Source organism: Oncorhynchus tshawytscha, linkage group LG02, assembly GCF_018296145.1.
Source record: "Oncorhynchus tshawytscha isolate Ot180627B linkage group LG02, Otsh_v2.0, whole genome shotgun sequence".
Classification (NCBI taxonomy): domain Eukaryota; kingdom Metazoa; phylum Chordata; class Actinopteri; order Salmoniformes; family Salmonidae; genus Oncorhynchus; species Oncorhynchus tshawytscha.
Window position 1 is genome coordinate 7,210,874 of NC_056430.1, and position 22,987 is coordinate 7,233,860.

The 22,987-nt window shown below is 43.5% G+C and overlaps 1 protein-coding gene across 1 annotated transcript in view; it reads left to right on the top strand.

Annotated features, from left to right (window-relative positions):
* Nucleotides 1–16,619, top strand: part of LOC121840610 (glutamate receptor-interacting protein 2-like) — a 68,155-nt gene extending 51,536 nt beyond the window's left edge. Inside the window, exons 4-6 of the mRNA XM_042304916.1 lie at nt 12,408–12,553; nt 14,697–14,783; nt 16,378–16,619. Of these exons, the coding sequence (XP_042160850.1) occupies nt 12,408–12,553; nt 14,697–14,783; nt 16,378–16,457 (313 nt within the window). The 3' untranslated portion in view covers nt 16,458–16,619. The remainder of the gene's footprint in view (nt 1–12,407; nt 12,554–14,696; nt 14,784–16,377) is intronic.
* The last annotated feature ends 6,368 nt before the right edge of the window (nt 16,620–22,987 follow it).

The following is a 22,987-nucleotide window of genomic DNA, read 5'->3' on the forward strand; positions in this document are numbered from 1 at the left end:
TGGGTCTGAGGAGTCCTTTAATCTAGTGGGTATGAGGAGTCCTTTAATCTAGTGGGTGTATGAGGAGTCCACTAATCTTGTGGGTATGAGGAGTCCTTTAATCTAGTGGGTATGAGGAGTCCTTTAATCTAGTGGGTATGAGGAGTCCTTTAATCTAGTGGGTATGAGACGTCCTTTAATCTAGTGGGTATGAGGAGTCCTTTAATCTTGTGGGTATGAGGAGTCCTTTAATCTAGTGGGTGTATGAGAAGTCTTTAATCTAGTGGGTGTATGAGGAGTCCTTTAACCTAGTGGGTATGAGGAGTCCTTTAACCTAGTGTGTGTATGAGGAGTCCATTAATCTAGTGGGTATGAGGAGTCCTTTAATCTAGTGGGTGTATGAGGAGTCCTTTAATCAAGTGGGTGTATGAGGAGCCCTTTAATCTACTGGGTATGAGGAGTCCTTTAACCTACTGGGTATGAGGAGTCCTTTAATCTACTGGGTTTTAGACGTCCTTTAACCTAGTGGGTATGAGGAGTCCTTTAATCTAGTGGGTATGAGGAGTCCTTTAACCTACTGGGTATGAGAAGTCCTTTAACCTAGTGGGTATGAGGAGTCCTTTAACCTAGTGGGTATGAGGAGTCCTTTAACCTAGTGTGTGTATGAGGAGTCCATTAATCTAGTGGGTATGAGGAGTCCTTTAATCTAGTGGGTGTATGAGAAGTCCTTTAATCTAGTGGGTATGAGGAGTCCTTTAACCTAGTGGGTATGAGGAGTCCTTTAACCTACTGGGTATGAGGAGTCCTTTAACCTACTGGGTATGAGGAGTCCTTTAACCTAGTGGGTATGAGGAGTCCTTTAATCTAGTGGGTATGAGGAGTCCTTTAATCTAGTGGGTGTGAGACATCCTTTAATCTAGTGGGTATGAGGAATCCTTTAATCTACTGGGTGTATGAGGAGTCCTTTAATCTAGTGGGTGTATGAGGAGTCCTTTAATCTAGTGGGTGTATGAGGAGTCCTTTAAGCTAGTGGGTCCGAGGAGTCCTTTAATCTAGTGGGTCTGAGGAGTCCTTTAATGTAGTGGGTCTGAGGAGTCCTTTAACCTAGTGGGCATATGAGGAGTCCTTTAAACTAGTGGGTCTGAGGAGTCCTTTAATCTAGTGGGTCTGAGAAGTCCTTTAATCTAGTGGGTATGAGGAGTCCTTTAATCTAGTGGGTGTATGAGAAGTCCTTTAATCTAGTGGTTATGAGGAGTCCTTTAATCTACTGGGTGTATGAAGAGTCCTTTAATCTAGTGGGTGTATGAGGAGTTCTTTAATCTACTGGGTGTATGAGGAGTCCATTAATCTAGTGGGTATGAGGAGTCCTTTAATCTAGTGGGTGTATGAGGAGTCCTTTAATCTAGTGGGTATGATGAGTCATTTAATCTACTGGGTGTATGAGGAGTCCTTTAATCTAGTGGGTGTATGAGGAGTCCTTTAATCTAGTGGGTGTATGTGAAGTCCTTTAATCTAGTGGGTGTATGAGGAGTCCTTTAACCTAGTGGGTGTATGAGGAGTCATTTAACCTAGTGGGTGTATGAGAAGTCCTTTAATCTAGTGGGTGTATGAGAAGTCCTTTAATCTAGTGGGTATGAGGAGTCCTTTAACCTAGTGGGTGTATGAGGAGTCCTTTAACCTAGTGGGTATGAGGAGTCCTTTAACCTAGTGGGTGTATGAGGAGTCATTTAATCTAGTGGGTGTATGAGAAGTCCTTTAATCTAGTGTTTATGAGGAGTCCTTTAATCTAGTGGGTATGAGGAGTCCTTTAATCTAGTGGGTATGAGGAGTCATTTAATCTAGTGGGTGTATGAGGAGTCCATTAATCTAGTGGGTATGAGGAGTACTTTAATCTAGTGGGTATGAGGAGTCATTTAATCTAGTGGGTGTATGAGGAGTCCATTAATCTAGTGGGTATGAGGAGTCCTTTAATCTAGTGGGTGTATGAGGAGTCATTTAACCTAGTGGGTGTATGAGAAGTCCTTTAATCTAGTGGGTGTATGAGAAGTCCTTTAATCTAGTGGGTATGAGGAGTCCTTTAACCTATTGGGTGTATGAGGAGTCCTTTAACCTAGTGGGTATGAGGAGTCCTTTAACCTTGTGGGTATGAGGAGTCCTTTAATCTAGTGGGTGTATGAGAAGTCTTTAATCTAGTGGGTGTATGAGGAGTCCTTTAACCTAGTGGGTATGAGGAGTCCTTTAACCTAGTGTGTGTATGAGGAGTCCATTAATCTAGTGGGTATGAGGAGTCCTTTAATCTAGTGGGTGTATGAGAAGTCCTTTAATCTAATGGGTATGAGGAGTCCTTTAATCTAGTGGGTGTATGAGGAGTCCTTTAACCTAGTGGGTATGAGGAGTCCTTTAACCTAGTGTGTGTATGAGGAGTCCATTAATCTAGTGGGTATGAGGAGTCATTTAATCTAGTGGGTATGAGGAGTCCTTTAATCTAGTGGGTGTATGAGAAGTCCTTTAATCTAGTGGGTATGAGGAGTCCTTTAATCTACTGGGTGTATGAGGAGTCCTTTAATCTAGTGGGTGTATGAGGAGTTCTTTAATCTACTGGGTGTATGAGGAGTCCATTAATCTAGTGGGTATGAGGAGTCCTTTAATCTAGTGGGTGTATGAGGAGTCCATTAATCTAGTGGGTATGAGGAGTCCTTTAATCTAGTGGGTGTATGAGGAGTCCTTTAATCTAGTGGGTGTATGAGAAGTCCTTTAATCTAGTGGGTGTATGAGGAGTCCTTTAACCTAGTGGGTGTATGAGGAGTCATTTAACCTAGTGGGTGTATGAGAAGTCCTTTAATCTAGTGGGTGTATGAGAAGTCCTTTAATCTAGTGGGTATGAGGAGTCCTTTAATCTAGTGGGTATGAGGAGTCCTTTAAGCTAGTGGGTATGAGACATCCTTTAATCTAGTGGGTGTATGAGAAGTCCTTTAATCTAGTGGGTATGAGGAGTCCTTTAATCTACTGGGTGTATGAGGAGTCCTTTAATCTAGTGGGTGTATGAGGAGTTCTTTAATCTACTGGGTGTATGAGGAGTCCATTAATCTAGTGGGTGTATGAGGAGTCCTTTAATCTAGTGGGTATGAGGAGTCCTTTAATCTAGTGGGTGTATGAGGAGTCCTTTAATCTAGTGGGTGTATGAGGAGTCCTTTAACCTAGTGGGTGTATGAGGAGTCATTTAACCTAGTGGGTGTATGAGAAGTCCTTTAATCTAGTGGGTGTATGAGAAGTCCTTTAATCTAGTGGGTATGAGGAGTCCTTTAATCTAGTGGGTATGAGGAGTCCTTTAATCTAGTGGGTATGAGGAGTCCTTTAATCTAGTGGGTGTATGAGAAGTACTTTAATCTAGTGGGTATGAGGAGTCCTTTAATCTAGTGGGTATGAGACATCCTTTAATCTAGTGGGTGTATGAGGAGTCCTTTAATCTGGTGGGTATGAGGAGTCCTTTAATCTAGTGGGTATGAGACGTCCTTTAATCTAGTGGGTATGAGGAGTTCTTTAATCTAGTGGGTATGAGACGTCCTTTAATCTAGTGGGTGTATGAGCAGTCCTTTAAACTAGTGGGTATGAGGAGTCCTTTAATCTAGTGGGTATGAGGAGTCCTTTAATCTAGTGGGTATGAGAAGTCCTTTAATATAGTGGGTGTATGAGGAGTCAGGCAGGTCCGTCAGTAGATTTACACATAATGACAAAAGACCAAGACTAGAGAGAGTCTTTTGTCATTATGTGTAAATCTACTGACGGACCTGTCTGGCTTTTAGAAGAAGTCTTCCCCCAGGCTTTCCCCACCCTCCCCAGATGAAATTTACAGTTGAAATGCTCTGCAAGCCAACTGTCTGTGCTTGAGCCTTAGCTTGACAATTTATGTAGAAAGTGGATTTTATCCAAAGCTGATTTACTCTGAGTAAAGAAAGTGGGACATGTTAAAATCTGAATTAATCTCATGACTGGCATATTTAATGAAGATACAATATCAGCTAAATGAGCAATGTACCAAAGAATAAAGCAGTATTCATTGTGTGATTAGTGTCGCTGTTCAGGCGTATGGTGCTTCACGGTGACTGTGGGAAGACACTAAAGGTTGAGAATCCTAGATTGCAACATAATAGCCTGTTGGCATTGTTGATCTGTCAGCATGTGTATCTGTCATCACTGTCTTCTCTAGTGGGTGTATGAGAAGTCCTTTAATCTAGTGGGCATATGAGGAGTCCTTTAACCTAGTGGGCGTATGAAAAGTCCTTTAATCTACTGGGTGTATGAGGAGTCCTTTAATCTAGTGGGTGTATGAGAAGTCCTTTAATCTAGTGGGTGTATGAGGAGTCATTTAATCTACTGGGTGTATGAGAAGTCCTTTAATCTAGTGGGTGTATGAGGAGTCCTTTAATCTAGTGGGTGTATGAGGAGTCCTTTAATCTAGTGGGTGTATGAGGAGTCATTTAATCTAGTGGGTGTATGAGAAGTCCTTTAATCTAGTGGGTATGAGACATCCTTTAATCTAGTGGGTATGAGAAGTCCTTTAATCTAGTGGGTATGAGGAGTCCTTTAATGTAGTGGGTGTATGAAAAGTCCTTTAATCTAGTGTGTATGAGAAGTCCTTTAATCTTGTGGGTATGAGGAGTCCTTTAATCTACTGGGTGTATGAAAAGTCCTTTAATCTAGTGGGTGTATGAGGAGTCCTTTAATCTAGTGGGTATATGAGGAGTCCTTTAATCTAGTGGGTGTATAAGGAGTCCTTTAATCTAGTGGGTATGAGGAGTCCTTTAATCTACTGGGTGTATGAGAAGTCCTTTAATCTAGTGGGTGTATGAGGAGTCCTATAATCTAGTGGGTGTATGAGGAGTCCTTTAATCTAGTGGGTGTATGAGGAGTCCTTTAATCTAGTGGGTGTATGAGAAGTCCTTTAATCTAGTGGGTATGAGGAGTCCTTTAATCTACTGGGTGTATGAGGAGTCCTTTAATCTAGTGGGTGTATGAGAAGTCCTTTAATCTAGTGGGTGTATGAGGAGTCCTTTAATCTAGTGGGTGTATGAGGAGTCCTTTAATCTAGTGGGTGTATGAGAAGTCCTTTAATCTAGTGGGTATATGAAAAGTCCTTTAATCTAGTGGGTGTATGAGGAGTCCTTTAATCTAGTGAGTATGAGACATCCTTTAATCTAGTGGGTATGAGAAGTCCTTTAATCTCGTGGGTGTATGAGAAGTCGGTTAATCTAGTGGGTCTATGAGAAATCCTTTAATCTGGTGGGTGTATGAGGAGTCCTTTAATCTAGTGGGTGTATGAGGAGTCCTTTAATCTAGTGGGTATGAGACATCCTTTAATCTAGTGGGTATGAGAAGTCCTTTAATCTAGTAGGTATGAGGAGTCCTTTAATCTACTGGGTGTATGAAACGTCCTTTAATCTAGTGGGTGTATGAGAAGTCCTTTAATCTAGTGGGTGTATGAGTAGTCCTTTAATCTAGTGGGTGTATGAGAAGTCATTTAACCTAGTGGGTGTATGAGGAGTCCTTTAATCTCGTGGGTTTATGAGGAGTCCTTTAATCTAGTGGGTGTATGAGGAGTCCTTTAATCTAGTGGGTGTATGAGGAGTCCTTTAATCTAGTGGGTGTATGAGGAGTCCTTTAATCTAGTGGGTGTATGAGGAGTCCTTTAATCTAGTGGGTATGAGACGTCCTTTAATCTAGTGGGTATGAGAAGTCCTTTAATCTAGTGGGTATGAGGAGTCCTTTAATCTACTGGGTGTATGAGAAGTCCTTTAATCTAGTGGGTATGAGAAGTCCTTTAATCTAGTGGGTATGAGGTGTCCTTTAATCTACTGGGTGTATGAAAAGTCCTTTAATCTAGTGGGTGTATGAAAAGTCCTTTAATCTAGTGGGTGTATGAGGAGTCCTTTAATTGGGTGTATGAGAAGTCCTTTAATCTAGTGGGTTCATGAGGAGTCCTTTAATCTAGTGGGTGTATGAGAAGTCATTTAATCTAGTGGGTGTATGAGGAGTCCTTTAATCTAGTGGGTGTATGAGAAGTCCTTTAATCTAGTGGGTGTATGAGGAGTCCTTTAATCTAGTGGGTGTATGAGGAGTCCTTTAATCTAGTGGGTGTATGAGGAGTCCTTTAATCTAGTGGTTGTATGAGGAGTCCTTTAATCTAGTGGGTATGAGACGTCCTTTAATCTAGTGGGTATGAGAAGTCCTTTAATCTAGTGGGTATGAGGAGTCCTTTAATCTACTGGGTGTATGAGGAGTCCTTTAATCTAGTGGGTGTATGAGAAGTCCTTTAATCTAGTGGATATAAGGAGTCCTTTAATCTACTGGGTGTATGAGGAGTCCTTTAATCTAGTGGGTGTATGAGAAGTCCTTTAATCTAGTGGGTGTATGAGAAGTCATTTAACCTAATGGGTGTATGAGGAGTCCTTTAATCTAGAGGGTGTATGAGGAGTCCTTTAATCTAGTGGGTGTATGAGAAGTCATTTAATCTAGTGGGTGTATGAGGAGTCATTTAATCTAGTGGGTATGAGACGTCCTTTAATCTAGTGGGTATGAGGAGTCCTTTAATCTAGTGGGTGTATGAGGAGTCCTTTAATCTAGTGGGTGTATGAGAAGTCCTTTAATCTAGTGGTTGTATGAAAAGTCATTTAATCTAGTGGGTGTATGAGGAGTCCTTTAATCTAGTGGGTATGAGACGTCCTTTAATCTAGTGGGTATGAGAAGTCCTTTAATCTAGTGGGTGTATGAGGAGTCATTTAATCTAGTGGGTATGAGAAGTCCTTTAATCTAGTGGGTGTATGAGGAGTCCTTTAATCTAGTGGGTGTACGAGGAGTCATTTAATCTACTGGGTGTATGAGAAGTCCTTTAATCTAGTGGGTGTATGAGGAGCCCTTTAATCTAGTGGGTGTATGAGGAGTCCTTTAATCTAGTGGTTGTATGAGAAGTCCTTTAATCTAGTGGGTGTATGAGGAGTCCTTTAATCTAGTGGGTATGAGACATCCTTTAATCTAGTGGGTATGAGAAGTCCTTTAATCTAGTGGGTGTATGAGGAGTCCTTTATTCTACTGGGTGTATGAGGAGTCCTTTAATCTAGTGGGTGTATGAGAAGTCCTTTAATCTAGTGGGTATGAGGAGTCCTTTAATCTAGTGGGTGTATGAGGAGTCATTTAATCTACTGGGTGTATGAGAAGTCCTTTAATATAGTGGGTGTATGAGGAGTCCTTTAATCTAGTGGGTATGAGACATCCTTTAATCTAGTGGGTATGATAAGTCCTTTAATCTAGTGGGTATGAGGAGTCCTTTAATCTAGTGGGTGTGAGACATCCTTTAATCTAGTGGGTGTATGAGAAATCAGTTAACCTAGTGGGCGTATGAGAAGTCGGTTAACCTAGTGGGTGTATGAGATGTCGTTTAACCTTATGGGTGTATGAAAAGTACTTTAATCTAGTGGGTGTATGAGGAGTCCTTTAATCTAGTGGGTGTATTAGGAGTCCTTTAATCTAGTGGGTGTATGAGGAGTCATTTAATCTAGTGGGTATGAGAAGTCCTTTAATCTAGTGGGTATGAGTTGTCCTTTAATCTAGTGGGTATGAGACGTCCTTTAATCTAGTGGGTATGAGAAGTCCTTTAATCTAGTGGGTGTATGAGGAGTCCTTTAATCTAGTGGGTGTATGAGAAGTCCTTTAACCTAGTGGGTGTATGAGGAGTCCTTTAATCTAGTGGGTATGAGACGTCCTTTAATCTAGTGGGTGTATGAGGAGTCCTTTAATCTAGTGGGTGTATGAGGAGTCCTTTAATCTAGTGGGTATATGAGGAGTCCTTTAATCTAGTGGGTGTATGAGAAGTAGTTTAATCTAGTGGGTGTATGAGGAGTCCTTTAATCTACTGGGTGTATGAGAAGTCCTTTAATCTAGTGGGTGTATGAGGAGTCCTTTAATCTAGTGGGTGTATGAGGAGTCCTTTAATCTAGTGGGTGTATGAGGAGTCCTTTAATCTAGTGGTTGTATGAGGAGTCCTTTAATCTAGTGGGTATGAGACGTCCTTTAATCTAGTGGGTATGAGAAGTCCTTTAATCTAGTGGGTATGAGGAGTCCTTTAATCTACTGGGTGTATGAGGAGTCCTTTAATCTAGTGGGTGTATGAGAAGTCCTTTAATCTAGTGGATATGAGGAGTCCTTTAATCTACTGGGTGTATGAGGAGTCCTTTAATCTAGTGGGTGTATGAGAAGTCCTTTAATCTAGTGGGTGTATGAGAAGTCATTTAACCTAATGGGTGTATGAGGAGTCCTTTAATCTAGAGGGTGTATGAGGAGTCCTTTAATCTAGTGGGTGTATGAGGAGTCCTTTAATCTACTGGGTGTATGAGAAGTCCTTTAATCTAGTGGGTGTATAAGGAGTCCTTTAATCTAGTGGGTATGAGGAGTCCTTTTATCTAGTGGGTGTATGAGAAGTCCTTTAATCTAGTGGGTGTATGAGGAGTCCTTTAATCTAGTGGGTGTATGAGAAGTCCTTTAATCTAGATGGTGTATGAGGAGTCCTTTAATCTAGTGTGTGTTTGAGGAGTCCTTTAATCTAGTGGGTGTATGAGAAGTCCTTTAATCTAGTGGGTGTATGAGGAGTCATTTAATCTACTGGGTGTATGAGGAGTCCTTTAATCTAGTGGGTGTATGAGAAGTCATTTAATCTAGTGGGTGTATGAGGAGTCATTTAATCTAGTGGGTATGAGACGTCCTTTAATCTAGTGGGTATGAGGAGTCCTTTAATCTAGTGGGTGTATGAGGAGTCCTTTAATCTAGTGGGTGTATGAGAAGTCCTTTAATCTAGTGGTTGTATGAAAAGTCATTTAATCTAGTGGGTGTATGAGGAGTCCTTTAATCTAGTGGGTATGAGACGTCCTTTAATCTAGTGGGTATGAGAAGTCCTTTAATCTAGTGGGTGTATGAGGAGTCATTTAATCTAGTGGGTATGAGAAGTCCTTTAATCTAGTGGGTGTATGAGAAATCCTTTAATCTAGTGGGTGTATGAGGAGTCATTTAATCTACTGGGTGTATGAGAAGTCCTTTAATCTAGTGGGTGTATTAGGAGTCCTTTAATCTAGTGGGTGTAGGAGGAGTCCTTTAATCTAGTGGGTGTATGAGAAGTCCTTTAATCTAGTGGGTGTATGAGGAGTCCTTTAATCTAGTGGGTATGAGACATCCTTTAATCTAGTGGGTATGAGAAGTCCTTTAATCTAGTGGGTATGAGGAGTCCTTTATTCTACTGGGTGTATGAGGAGTCCTTTAATCTAGTGGGTGTATGAGAATTCCTTTAATATAGTTGGTGTATGAGGAGTCCTTTAATCTAGTGGGTGTATGAGGAGTCCTTTAATCTAGTGGGTGTATGAGAAGTCATTTAATCTAGTGGGTGTATGAGGAGTCCTTTAATCTAGTGGGTATGAGACATCCTTTAATCTAGTGGGTATGAGAAGTCCTTTAATCTAGTGGGTATGAGGAGTCCTTTAATCTAGTGGGTGTATGAGAAATCCTTTAATCTAGTGGGTGTATGAGAAATCAGTTAACCTAGTGGGCGTATGAGAAGTCGGTTAACCTAGTGGGTGTATGAGATGTCGTTTAACCTTATGGGTGTATGAAAAGTACTTTAATCTAGTGGGTGTATGAGGAGTCCTTTAATCTAGTGGGTGTATTAGGAGTCCTTTAATCTAGTGGGTGTATGAGGAGTCATTTAATCTAGTGGGTATGAGAAGTCCTTTAATCTAGTGGGTATGAGTTGTCCTTTAATCTAGTGGGTATGAGACGTCCTTTAATCTAGTGGGTATGAGAAGTCCTTTAATCTAGTGGGTGTATGAGGAGTCCTTTAATCTAGTGGGTGTATGAGAAGTCCTTTAACCTAGTGGGTGTATGAGGAGTCCTTTAATCTAGTGGGTATGAGACGTCCTTTAATCTAGTGGGTATGAGAAGTCCTTTAATCTAGTGGGTATGAGAAGTCCTTTAATCTAGTGGGTGTATGAAAAGTCCTTTAATCTAGTGGGTGTATGAGGAGTCCTTTAATTGGGTGTATGAGAAGTCCTTTAATCTAGTGGGTGTATGAGGAGTCCTTTAATCTAGTGGGTATGAGACGTCGGTTAATCTAGTGGGTGTATGAGAAGTCCTATAATCTAGTGGGTGTATGAGATGTCCTTTAATCTAGTGGGTTTATGAGGAGTCCTTTAATCTAGTGGGTGTATGAGAAATCCTTTAATCTAGTGGGTGTATGAGAAATCAGTTAACCTAGTGGGCGTATGAGAAGTCGGTTAACCTAGTGGGTGTATGAGATGTCGTTTAACCTAGTGGGTGTATGACAAGTACTTTAATCTAGTGGGTGTATGAGTAGTCCTTTAATCTAGTGGGTCTATGAGGAGTCCTTTAATCTAGTGGGTGTATGAGAAGTAATTTAATCCAGTGGGTGTATGAGGAGTCGTTTAATCTACTGGGTGTATGTGAAGACAGGAGCTTGCTTTCTGATTTCATTTAGAACGTTAAAGTAACTAGCAACATCATATTGTTAGTATATATACAGTAGATAGATCAATATTTCCAACAAAATGTAATTTATTGTTAATCACAGTCGTACTGTGGTAGAGTGTTAGGCTTTGTAACATGGGATATTTGATTGACATTCTCTTTACTTGTTGACAAACTCTCTCCTTTCTCAAACTCTCTACCTCACAATCCTACTGTAAGAAACGCAGCAACAAAAACTATTTTCCTGAGGAGTTGAATACTTCAAACCACAAGTTATCTACCTGGCAATCACAACCAACAAAGAACGTATCGATCTACTCTGTCTGGTCCTGTCTGTTTGTCTGTGTGGAATTCGGAACCAGAATGTTATTGTTGTAGAATAGATGGAACTATAGAGTTTGATTGAATTCGGAACCAGAATGTTATTGTTGTAGAATAGATGGAACTATAGAGTTTGATTGAATTCGGAACCAGAATGTTATTGTTGTAGAATAGATGGAACTATAGAGTTTGATTGAATTCGGAACCAGAATGTTATTGTTGTAGAATAGATGAAACTATAGAGTTTGATTAAATTCGGAACCAGAATGTTATTGTTGTAGAATAGATGGAACTATAGAGTTTGATTGTTATCGATTAGGAAAGTGTTGATTTCTAATTCTGTTTTTTTTGAGAGTAGATTCTAACCAACGTCATGCTATTCATCTGTCGTGGATCCTGAAGCCTGTAGGTTTAATGAAAGGTGTGATGGTTTAATGAAAGGTGTGATGGTTTAATGAAAGGTGTATATTATTATCAGCTAGATAATGTTGTATCTCTGGTCATGTCTAATGAGTGATCAGCTAGATAATGTTGTATCTACAGTATGGTCCTGTCTAATGAGTGATATACTAGATAATGTTGTATCTCTGGTCATGTCTAATGAGTGATCAGCTAGATAATGTTGTATCTCTGGTCCTGTCTAATGAGTGATCAGCTAGGTAATGTTGTATCTACAGTATGGTCCTGTCTAATGAGTGATCAGCTAGATAATGTTGTATCTCTGGCCCTGTCTAATGAGTGATCAGCTAGATAATGTTGTATCTCTGGTCCTGTCTAATGAGTGATCAGCTAGATAATGTTGTATCTACAGTATGGTCCTGTCTAATGAGTGATCAGCTAGATAATGTTGTATCTCTGGCCCTGTCTAATGAGTGATCAGCTAGATAATGTTGTATCTCTGGTCCAGTCTAGTGAGTGATCAGCTAGATAATGTTGTATCTCTGGCCCTGTCTAATGAGTGATCAGCTAGATAATGTTGTATCTCTGGTCCTGTCTAATGAGTGATCAGCTAGATAATGTTGTATCTCTGGTCCAGTCTAGTGAGGGATCAGCTAGGTAATGTTGTATCTCTGGTCCTGTCTAATGAGTGATCAGCTAGATAATGTTGTATCTCTGGTCCTGTCTAATGAGTGATCAACTAGATAATGTTGTATCTACAGTATGGTCCTGTCTAATGAGTGATCAGCTAGATAATGTTGTATCTCTGGTCCTGTCTAATGAGTAATCAGCCAGATAATGTTGTATATCTGGTCATGTCTAATGAGTGATCAACTAGATAATGTTGTATCAACTAGATAATGTTGTAAGTCAGTCAATGGCATCAACCTGACCTAAAATGATGACAATCATATTAGATCATTTATGTACTTTATTTTTTTTATTTTACTAGGCAAGTCAGTTAAGAGCAAATTCCTATTTTCAATTATGGCCTAGAAACAGTGGGTTAATTGCCTGTTCAGGGGCAGAACGACAGATTTTGTACCTTGTCAGCTCGGGGATTTGAACTTACAACCTTTCGGTTACTAGTCCAACGCTCTTACCACTAGGCTACCGTACCAACCCATGTCTATATGTTCCTATCCTAGGAGTGATCAGTTGAACGTGGGCGACTACATTAAGTCAGTGAATGGTATCAACCTGACTAAGCTGAGACACGAAGAGATCATCAGTCTGTTGAAGAACGTGGGAGAACGAGTTGTCCTGGAAGTGGAGTACGAACTACCCCCATCAGGTAGGAGGGGCTGACTATTGTTCTTGGGTCTGAATTCAAACTCCTATACCTGTTAGGCACCTCTGTAGATCCGAGAAGAAGAATACAAATATGTTGAAATGCAACCTATCAAAGGCCAAGCTTTTTTATTTGTTTTTATTATTTATTTCACCTTTATTTAACCAGGTAGACAAGTTGAGAACACCTTTATTTAACCAGGTAGACAAGTTGAGAAGAAGTTTTCATTTACAATTGCGACCTAGCCAAGATAAAGCAAAGCAGTTCGACACATACAACAACAGAGTTACACATGGAGTAAAACAAACATACAGTCAATAACACAGTATAAACAAGTCTATATACGATGTGAGCAAATGAGGTGAGATAAGGGAGGTAAAGGCAAAAAAAGGCCATGGTAGCAAAGTAAATACAATATAGCAAGTAAAACACTGAATGGTAGATTTGCAATGGAAGAATGTGCAAAGTAGAAATAAAAATAATGGGGTGCAAAGGAACAAAAATAAATAAATAAAATAAATACAGTAGGGAAAGAGGTAGTTGTTTGGGCTAAATTATAGGTGGGCTATGTACAGGTGCAGTAATCTGTGAGCTGCTCTGACAGTTGGTGCTTAAAGCTAGTGAGGGAGATAAGTGTTTCCAGTTTCACTTTTACCACTCTACTAATACTACTGATATCTAAACGCAGGTCTATAGGAGTGCCCAGGGGAGCAGGGACCAATCTGGAACAGTTTCTCAACCACATGACCTACTCAGGGAAATACTACAGGTCCCAGTTATCAGCTACTGCCTAGAGTTTTACCTGCTCAGGTCATGTGGTCTGCCAGTCTGGCATTAGGGTTGCCAGTAAGAGGTCTGTGTGTTCCCTGACCTTCCATTCTAGTAAAACAGACACTTGAATTTTACAAGCCTATCCGATTCTGCCTGACCTTTCCAATTTGTAATAATGAATCTGTCTATTTATCTTTGCTGTCCGCTGGTTCCTGGTAGTGAGCCCAGTAAAACCTGTGATTTAGTGGTGGTGACATCATTCATAAGCCTCTCTCTCTCTGTCTCTCTGTCTTTTCTGTCTCTCTCTGTCTCTCTGTCTCTCTCTGTCTCTCTGTCTCTCTCTGTCTCTCTGTCTCTCTGTCGCTCTCTGTCTCTCTGTCTCTCTCTGTCTCTCTCTCTCTCTCTGTCTCTCTCTCTGTCTTTCTCTCTCTCTGTCTCTCTCTGTCTCTCTCTTGCTGTCTCTGTCTCTCTCTCTGTCTGTCTCTCTGTCTTTCTCTGTCTCTCTGTCTCTCTCTGTCTCTGTCTCTCTCTCTCTCTTGCTGTCTCTGTCTCTCTCGCGGTCTCTCTGTCTCTCTCTCTCTCTCTCTCTCTCGCTGTCTCTCTCTGTCTCTCTGTCTCTCTCTGTCTCTCTCTCTCTCTCTGTCTCTCTCTCTGTCTTTCTCTGTCTCTCTGTCTCTCTGTCTCTCTCTTGCTGTCTCTGTCTCTCTCTCTCTGTCTCTCTGTCTTTCTCTGTCTCTCTGTCTCTCTCTGTCTCTCTCTGTCTCTCTGTCTCTCTCGCTGTCTCTCTCGTGGTCTCTCTCGCGGTCTCTCTGTCTCTCTCTATCTCGCTGTCTCGCTGTCTCTCTCTCTCTGTCTCTCTCGCTGTCTCTCTCTCTCTCTCTCTCTCTCTCTCTCTGTCTCTCTGTCTCTCTCGCTGTCTCTCTCGCTGTCTCTCTCGCTGTCTCTCTCGCTGTCTCTCTGTCTCTCAATTCAATTCAATTCAATTCAAGGGCTTTATTGGCATGGGAAACATGTGTTAACATTGCCAAAGCAAGTGAGGTAGACAACATACAAAGTGAATATATAAAGTGAAAAACAACAAAAATTAACAGTAAACATTACACATACAGAAGTTTCAAAACAGTAAAGACATTACAAATGTCATATTATATATATATACAGTGTTCTAACAATGTACAAATGGCTAAAGGACACAAGATAAAATAAATAAGCATAAATATGGGTTGTATTTACAATGGTGTTTGTTCTTCACTGGTTGCCCTTTTCTCGTGGCAACAGGTCACAAATCTTGCTGCTGTGATGGCACACTGTGGAATTTCACCCAGTAGATATGGGAGTTTTTCAAAAGTTTTCTCTCTCTGTCTCTCTCCCCCAGCACCAGACAGTACCTCAGGTGTGATTTCCAAGACAATGGAGATATGTTTGCACAAAGAAGGGACCAGCTTCGGCTTCGTCATGAGAGGTACTACACTATGTATACTACACTATGTATACTACACTATGTATACTACACTATGTATACTACACTATGTATACTACACTATGTACACTACACAATGTATACTACACTATGTATACTAAACTATGCATACTAAACTATGTATACTACACTATGTATACTACACTATGTATACTACACTATGTATACTACACTATGTATACTACACTATGTATACTACACTATGTATACTACACTATGTATACTACACTATGTATACTACACTATGTATACTACACTATGTATACTACACTATGTATACTAAACTATGCATACTACACTATGTATACTACACTATACATACTAAATTATGCATACTGCACTATGTACACTACACTATGTATACTACACTATGCATACTAAATTATGCATACTACACTATGTATACTACACTATGTATACTACACTATGTATACTACACTATGTATACTACACTATGCATACTACACTATGTATACTACACTATGTATACTACACTATGTATACTACACTATGTATACTACACTATGTATACTACACTATGTATACTACACTATGCATACTAAATTATGCATACTACACTATGTATACTATACTATGTATACTACACTCTGGGCTCTGGTCAAATGTAGTGCACCCTATTCCCTATGGGCTCTGGTCAAACGTAGTGCACCCTATTCCCTATATGCGGTGCACCCTATTCCCTATGGACTCTGGTCTAATGTAGTGCACCCTATTCCCTATGGACTCTGGTCTAAAGTAGTGCACTATGAAGGGAATAGAGTGCCATTTGGGATGCACCCTATACATTCATTTCACAACATGTGTCAAACTCCACGGAGGGCCGAGTGTCTGCAGGTTTTCGCTCCACCCTTGTACTTGATTGATGGATTAAGGTCACTAATTAGTGAGAAACTCCCGTCACCTGGTTGTCTAGGTCTTAATTGAATGGAAAAATCAAAAAACCCGCAGACACTCGGGCACTCCGCGGAATGAGTTTGACACCCCTGCATTTACACAGACAAACCTGACCGTTTCCACTACAGTCTAGGTTGATTGTGTTTCAGTCACAGCTGACCCATAAAGAAAGAACTCGAAGTGAATTTAAAATAGCCTCAGCTATTCCACCGATTGGAAATGCTCATTTCTTAACAACGCCATCCACAGATCAATAAAAGACAAAGTAATTTAGGCTGTAGGGAAATCAATCCAACGTTTACAGCACAGTTAGCATGGCAGACTTGTTTTAACTGTGGGTGGCCTAAAAGATTAGTGAAATATTCTTGAGACTCTTCAATGCATACTTTTATTACACAACAGTTTTGATGCAAATTAATATACTGTATATAATATAAGAAATGCCGTTTAGCTGACGCTTTCTCCAACTTACAGTCATATGGGTGGCCCTCAGTGGGATTCGAACCCATGATCCTTAGCGTTGCAAGCACCATGCTCTACCAACTGGGCCACACAGGACCAAATTGATGTTGGTCAGGCAGATGCCCTATTAAAAGTGATGTCATACTGTATAACCAAACCATTTCCTCAAGTGTTTAATTTGTTTAATGTGATGTTTCAGGGGGCTCACACGAAGACTGGAACAAATCTCGCCCCCTAGTGGTGACATACGTCAGACCAGGAGGTCCTGCAGACAGGTGATGTGGATCATGGTGTGACACCTTATTCCCCAGGAGCACAGGGTCAGCTAGAGCACAGGGTCAGCTGGAGGAGCACAGGGTCAGCTGGAGCACAGAGGAGCACAGGGTCAGCTAGAGCACAGGGTCAGCTGGAGGAGCACAGGGTCAGCTAGAGCAAAGAGGAGCACAGAGGAGCACAGAGTCAGCTAGAGCACAGGGTCAGCTAGAGCACAGGGTCAGCTAGAGCACAGGGTCAGCAAGAGCACAGGGTCAGCTAGAGCACAGGGTCAGCTAGAGCACAGGGTCAGTTAGAGCACAAGGTCAGCTAGAGCACAGAGGAGCACAGGGTCAGCTAGAGCACAGGGTCAGATAGAGCACAGGGTCAGTTAGAGCACAAGGTCAGCTAGAGCACAGAGGAGCACAGGGTCAGCTAGAGCACAGGGTCAGCTAGAGCACTGGGTCAGCAAGAGCACAGAGGAGCACAGGGTCAGCTAGAGCACAGGATCAGCTGGAGGAGCAGAGGAGCACAGGGTCAGCTGGAGGAGCACAGGGTCAGCTGGAGCACAGAGGATCACAGGGTCAGCTAGAGCACAGAGGAGCACAGGGTCAGCTAGAGCACAGGGTCAGCTAGATCACAGAGGATCACAGTGTCAGCTTTAGCACAGGGTCAGCTAGAGGAACACAGGGTCAGCTAGAGCACAGGGTCAGCTGGAGCACAGAGGAGCACAGGGTCAGCTAGAGGAGCACAGAGAGGAGCACAGGGTCAGATTTAGCACAGGGTCAGCTAGAGCACAGGGTCAGCTGGAGCACAGAGGATCACAGGGTCAGCAGGGGGCACAGAGGAACACAGGGTCAGCTTTAGCACAGGGTCAGCTAGATGAGCACAGAGGAGCACAGTATCAGCTTTAGCACAGGGTCAGCTAGAGGAGCACAGAGGAGCACAGGGTCAGCTAGAGCACAGGGTCAGCTAGAGCACAGGGTCAGCTGGAGCACAGAGGATCACAGGGTCAGCTAGAGCACAGAGGAGCACAGGGTCAGCTAGAGCACAGGGTCAGCTAGATCACAGAGGATCACAGTGTCAGCTTTAGCACAGGGTCAGCTAGAGGAACACAGGGTCAGCTAGAGCACAGGGTCAGCTGGAGCACAGAGGAGCACAGGGTCAGCTAGAGGAGCACAGAGAGGAGCACAGGGTCAGATTTAGCACAGGGTCAGCTAGAGCACAGGGTCAGCTGGAGCACAGAGGATCACAGGGTCAGCAGGGGGCACAGAGGAACACAGGGTCAGCGAGAGCACAGGGTCAGCTGGAGGAGCACAGAGGAGCAAAGGGTCAGCTGGAGGAGCACAGGGTCAGCTAGAGCACAGGGTCAGCTAGATGAGCACAGGGTCAGCTAGAGGAGCACAGAGGAGCACAGGGTCAGCTATAGCACAGGGTCAGCTAGAGCACAGGGTCAGCTGGAGCACAGAGGATCACAGGGTCAGCTAGAGCACAGAGGAGCACAGGGTCAGCTAGAGCACAGGGTCAGCTAGAGCACAGGGTCAGCTGGAGCACAGAGGATCACAGGGTCAGCTAGAGCACAGAGGAGCACAGGGTCAGCTAGAGGAGCACAGAGGAGCACAGGGTCAGATTTAGCACAGGGTCAGCTAGAGCACAGGGTCAGCTGGAGCACAGAGGAGCACAGGGTCACCTAGAGGAGCACAGAGGAGCACAGGGTCAGATTTAGCACAGGGTCAGCTAGAGCACAGGGTCAGCTGGAGCACAGAGGAGCACAGGGTCACCTAGAGGAGCACAGAGGAGCACAGGGTCAGATTTAGCACAGGGTCAGCTAGAGCACAGGGTCAGCTGGAGCACAGAGGATCACAGGGTCAGCAGGGGGCACAGAGGAGCACAGGGTCAGCTAGAGCACAGGGTCAGCTAGAGGAGCACAGAGGATCACAGGGTCAGCTAGAGGAGCACAGGGTCACCTAGAGGAGCACAGAGGAGCACAGGGTCAGATTTAGCACAGGGTCAGCTAGAGCACAGGGTCAGCTGGAGCACAGAGGATCACAGGGTCAGCAGGGGGCACAGAGGAGCACAGGGTCAGCTAGAGCACAGGGTCAGCTAGAGCACAGAGAAGCACAGGGTCAGCTAGAGCACAGGGTCAGCTAGAGGAGCACAGGGTCAGCTAGAGCACAGGGTCATCTAGAGCACAGGGTCAGCTAGAGGAGCACAGGGTCAGCTAGAGGAGCACAGGGTCAGCTAGAGGAGCACAGAGGAGCACAGGGTCAGCTAGAGGAGCACAGGGTCAGCTGGAGGAGCACAGAGGAGCACAGGGTCAGCTGGAGCTACAGTACACCTACTCATTTCTTTATTCTTTATTTTTACTATTTTCTACATACATGCAGTATAATAGTGAATACATCAAAACTATGAAGTACCATATATGGAATATATGTCTTCACTATTATTCTACAATGAAGAAAATAGTTTAAAAAATAAAGAGAAACCCTTGAATGAGTCGGTGTGTCCAAACCTTTGACTGGTACTATATGTTATAGTGCACTGCTATGTAGGGTGCATATGTAGTGCACTACTGGTGTCATTTGAGACAGGACCTGTGTTACATTTTTCTGTGTGGGTTTGGCTGAGAGGGATATTGAAAATGAATATGTCTCCTGAATATGTCGGCTGGTGCTAGTTACATATGAATATGTTTTCACTCTTCACACCCACATGTAAAATACGAGGGATGAGAAATTTCAGCCGACGCTGAAGTGAGAGAGTGTGTGAGAGATAGAGAGCGAGGGATCGAGTAGACAGAGGAAAGGTAGAGGTAGGAGGAGAGAGAGGGGGGAGGAAGGGGTAGAAGGAGAGAGAGGAGTAGGTAGAAGGAGAGAGAGAGGAGGGGTAGGAGGAGAGAGAGAGGAGGGGTAGAAGGAGAGAGAGAGGAGGGGTAGGGGTAGAAGGAGAGAGTGAGGAGGGGTAGAAGGAGAGAGAGGGGAGTAGAAGGAGAGAGAGAGGAGGGGTAGGGGTAGAAGGAGAGAGTGAGGAGGGGTAGAAGGAGAGAGAGGGGGAGTAGAAGGAGAGAGAGAGGAGGGGTAGGAGGAGAGAGAGGGGAGTAGAAGGAGAGAGAGAGGAGGGGTAGAAGGAGAGAGAGGAGTGGGTAGAAGGAGAGTACGAGGGTAAAATACGAGGGATGAGAAATTTCAGCCGATGCTGAAGTGAGAGAGTGTGTGAGAGATAGAGAGCGAGGGATCGAGTAGACAGAGGAAAGGTAGAGGTAGGAGGAGAGGGAGAGGGGAGGAAGGGGTAGAAGGAGAGAGAGGAGTAGGTAGAAGGAGAGAGAGAGGAGGGGTAGAAGGAGAGAGAGAGGAGGGGTAGAAGGAGAGAGAGAGAGGAGGGGTAGGGGTAGAAGGAGAGAGTGAGGAGGGGTAGAAGGAGAGAGAGGGGAGTAGAAGGAGAGAGAGAGGAGGGGTAGGGGTAGAAGGAGAGAGTGAGGAGGGGTAGAAGGAGAGAGAGGGGAGTAGAAGGAGAGAGAGAGGAGGGGTAGGAGGAGAGAGAGGGGAGTAGAAGGAGAGAGAGAGGAGGGGTAGAAGGAGAGAGAGGAGTGGGTAGAAGGAGAGAGATGAGGGGAAGAACATTGTTGGAGAGGAGGTCCCTTGAACACAATGTGACAGGATGCAGAAAGTGGAAGAGAATATGCCATGATTCTCCCTCCCTCCATCTCTCCTTCCCTCTGTCCTTTGCTCACTCTCTCACTCCCCGCATCTCTCTCTCTCTCTCTCTCTCTCTCTCTCTCGCTCAACTACACGGCTGTTATGTAGGCTGTGACTGTCTGAGACATCTTCCATCTCTGTCTTTGGTTCAGTCTATCAGGTATGAAGGTAAGACCCAGATGCAGACAACGTTGAGTTAACAAGGGTTTAATAATGCAACAGGGGCAATAGACAGGTCAAGGGGTCAGTAAACCAGAAGTGGGGCAACGGTACCGGACGGCAGGCAGGCTCAGGGTCAGGCAGTGTGACCAGGCAGGCGGGCTCAGAGTCAGGACAGGCAAGGGTCAAAACCAGGAGGGTGAGAATTAGAGAGACTGATAAAAGCAGGAGCTGAGACAAAACCGCTGGTCGACTTGACAAACAAGACGAACTAGCAACAGACAAACGGAGAACACAGGTATAAATACCCAGGGGATAATGGGGAAGATGGGCGACACCTGAAGGGGGGGTGGAGACAATCACAAAGACAGGTGAAATAGATTAGGGTGTGACACAGTCAGCCTTCCTTTGTGTCTCCTCTGTTGTCTCCTCTGTTGTCTCCTAGGACTGTGGTCAAATGTCACAAAACGCCTGACAGTTGTATAAAAGTCATTTTAGATAGCTTGGGTTGGATAGAAGCCATCTTCATTTACTCCTTTTACAACAAGGAAGTTGTTATGAACTCTGAAAAGGATGCATCTGCCACCATATGTCTTGTATTACATCCCTGGTCAGGTCACATGGTCAGGCACAAAATCTGGATTTACTAGTTCATCTATCCTTGTTTATTGATCCAAATAACAGTGACCCCTTCTTCTTCTCTGCCCATCTGTACCATTTCTCTTTCTCTACCTTCCTGTGTCTCCCCTCTCCATGTGTGTCTCTCTCTTCTCCCTTCCTCTCTCTCCTCTGCCTCTACCTGCCCCCCCCCGTCCTACTTCAGAGAGGGTAGCCTGAAGCCGGGGGATCGTCTGATGTGTGTAGACGGGGTGCCCCTCCACAGTGCCAACCACAGGGATGCCCTCGCCGTGCTCAACCAGTGTGGTCAGGAGGCCCTCCTACAGATCGAGTATGACGTCTCTATCATGGGTAAGAGAAACCGTCCAAAATATAATGTATTCTATTCTAGTCATTCTATCTCTATCAGAGTTCACACTCTGCTGGAGAAATAAATAAACAATGTCAGCTTATTTTGTGTCTTCCAGGCTGAATATTATTTGTTTATAGTCTTTAACTTCACTGAAATGTGAAACAAAGTGGATAGTGAGTAGTAATGTGTTGGGATCCCAGACAGTGTGTGTTTATTTGTTTATAGTAATGTGTTGGGATCACAGACCGTGTGTTTATTTGTTTATAGTAATGTGTTGGGATCCCAGACAGTGTGTTTATTTGTTTATAGTAATGTGTTGGGATCCCAGACAGTGTGTTTATTTGTTTATAGTAATGTGTTGGGATCCCAGACAGTGTGTTTATTTGTTTATAGTAATGTGTTGGGATCCCAGACAGTGTGTTTATTTGTTTATAGTAATGTGTTGGGATCCCAGACAGTGTGTGTTTATTTGTTTATAGTAATGTGTTGGGATCCCAGACAGTGTGTTTATTTGTTTATAGTAATGTGTTGGGATCCCAGACAGTGTGTGTTTATTTGTTTATAGTAATGTGTTGGGATCCCAGACAGTGTGTGTTTATTTGTTTATAGTCTCTAACTTCACTGAAATGTGAAACAAAGTGGATAAGGGAAGCAACTAGACTTAATAATAAATCCCAGTCACTTCACTGACTTTCTTCACCTGGAACCAGCCAGGGGGAGAATACCAGACAGCACCTGCCTACCTGGGCTGCAGGACTTTGATACCTGACTGTCTATTCATGTATATTGACTCAACAGACCCCAGACACTTCAGGGACTACAAGCTTCACTTGAACTAACAGTGGGAAAAATACCATTACCAGTCTGTACCAGTCTAAATATACTGTATATGTACCAGTCAGGACCAGCAAGTCCCAGCCTGCCCTCAGCTCAACATCTTTTAGTTAAACTAGTCGACACTTGAACATCTGTGTCCCTCATCAAGAGAAGGTATCTGGGGTCTGTGTCCCTCATCAAGAGAAGGTATCTGGGATCTGTGTCCCTCATCAAGAGGAGGTATCTGGGATCTGTGTCCCTCATCAAGAGGAGGTATCTGGGATCTGTGTCCCTCATCAAGAGAAGGTATCTGGTGTCTGTGTCCCTCATCAAGAGAAGGTATCTGGGGTCTGTGTCCCTCATCAAGAGAAGGTATCTGGGGTCTGTGTCCCTCATCAAGAGAAGGTATCTGGGGTCTGTGTCCCTCATCAAGAGAAGGTATCTGGGGTCTGTGTCCCTCATCAAGAGAAGGTAACTGGGGTCTGTGTCCCTCATCAAGAGAAGGTATCTGGGGTCTGTGTCCCTCATCAAGATGAGGTATCTGGTGTCTGTGTCCCTCATCAAGAGAAGGTATCTGGGATCTGTGTCCCTCATCAAGAGAAGGTATCTGGGGTCTGTGTCCCTCATCAAGAGAAGGTATCTGAGGTCTGTGTCCCTCATCAAGAGAAGGTATCTGGGGTCTGTGTCCCTCATCAAGAGAAGGTAACTGGGGTCTGTGTCCCTCATCAAGAGAAGGTATCTGGGGTCTGTGTCCCTCATCAAGAGAAGGTATCTGGGGTCTGTGTCCCTCATCAAGAGAAGGTATCTGTGGTCTGTGTCCCTCATCAAGAGAAGGTATCTGGGGTCTGTGTCCCTCATCAAGAGAAGGTATCTGGGGTCTGTGTCCCTCATTAAGAGAAGGTAACTGGGGTCTG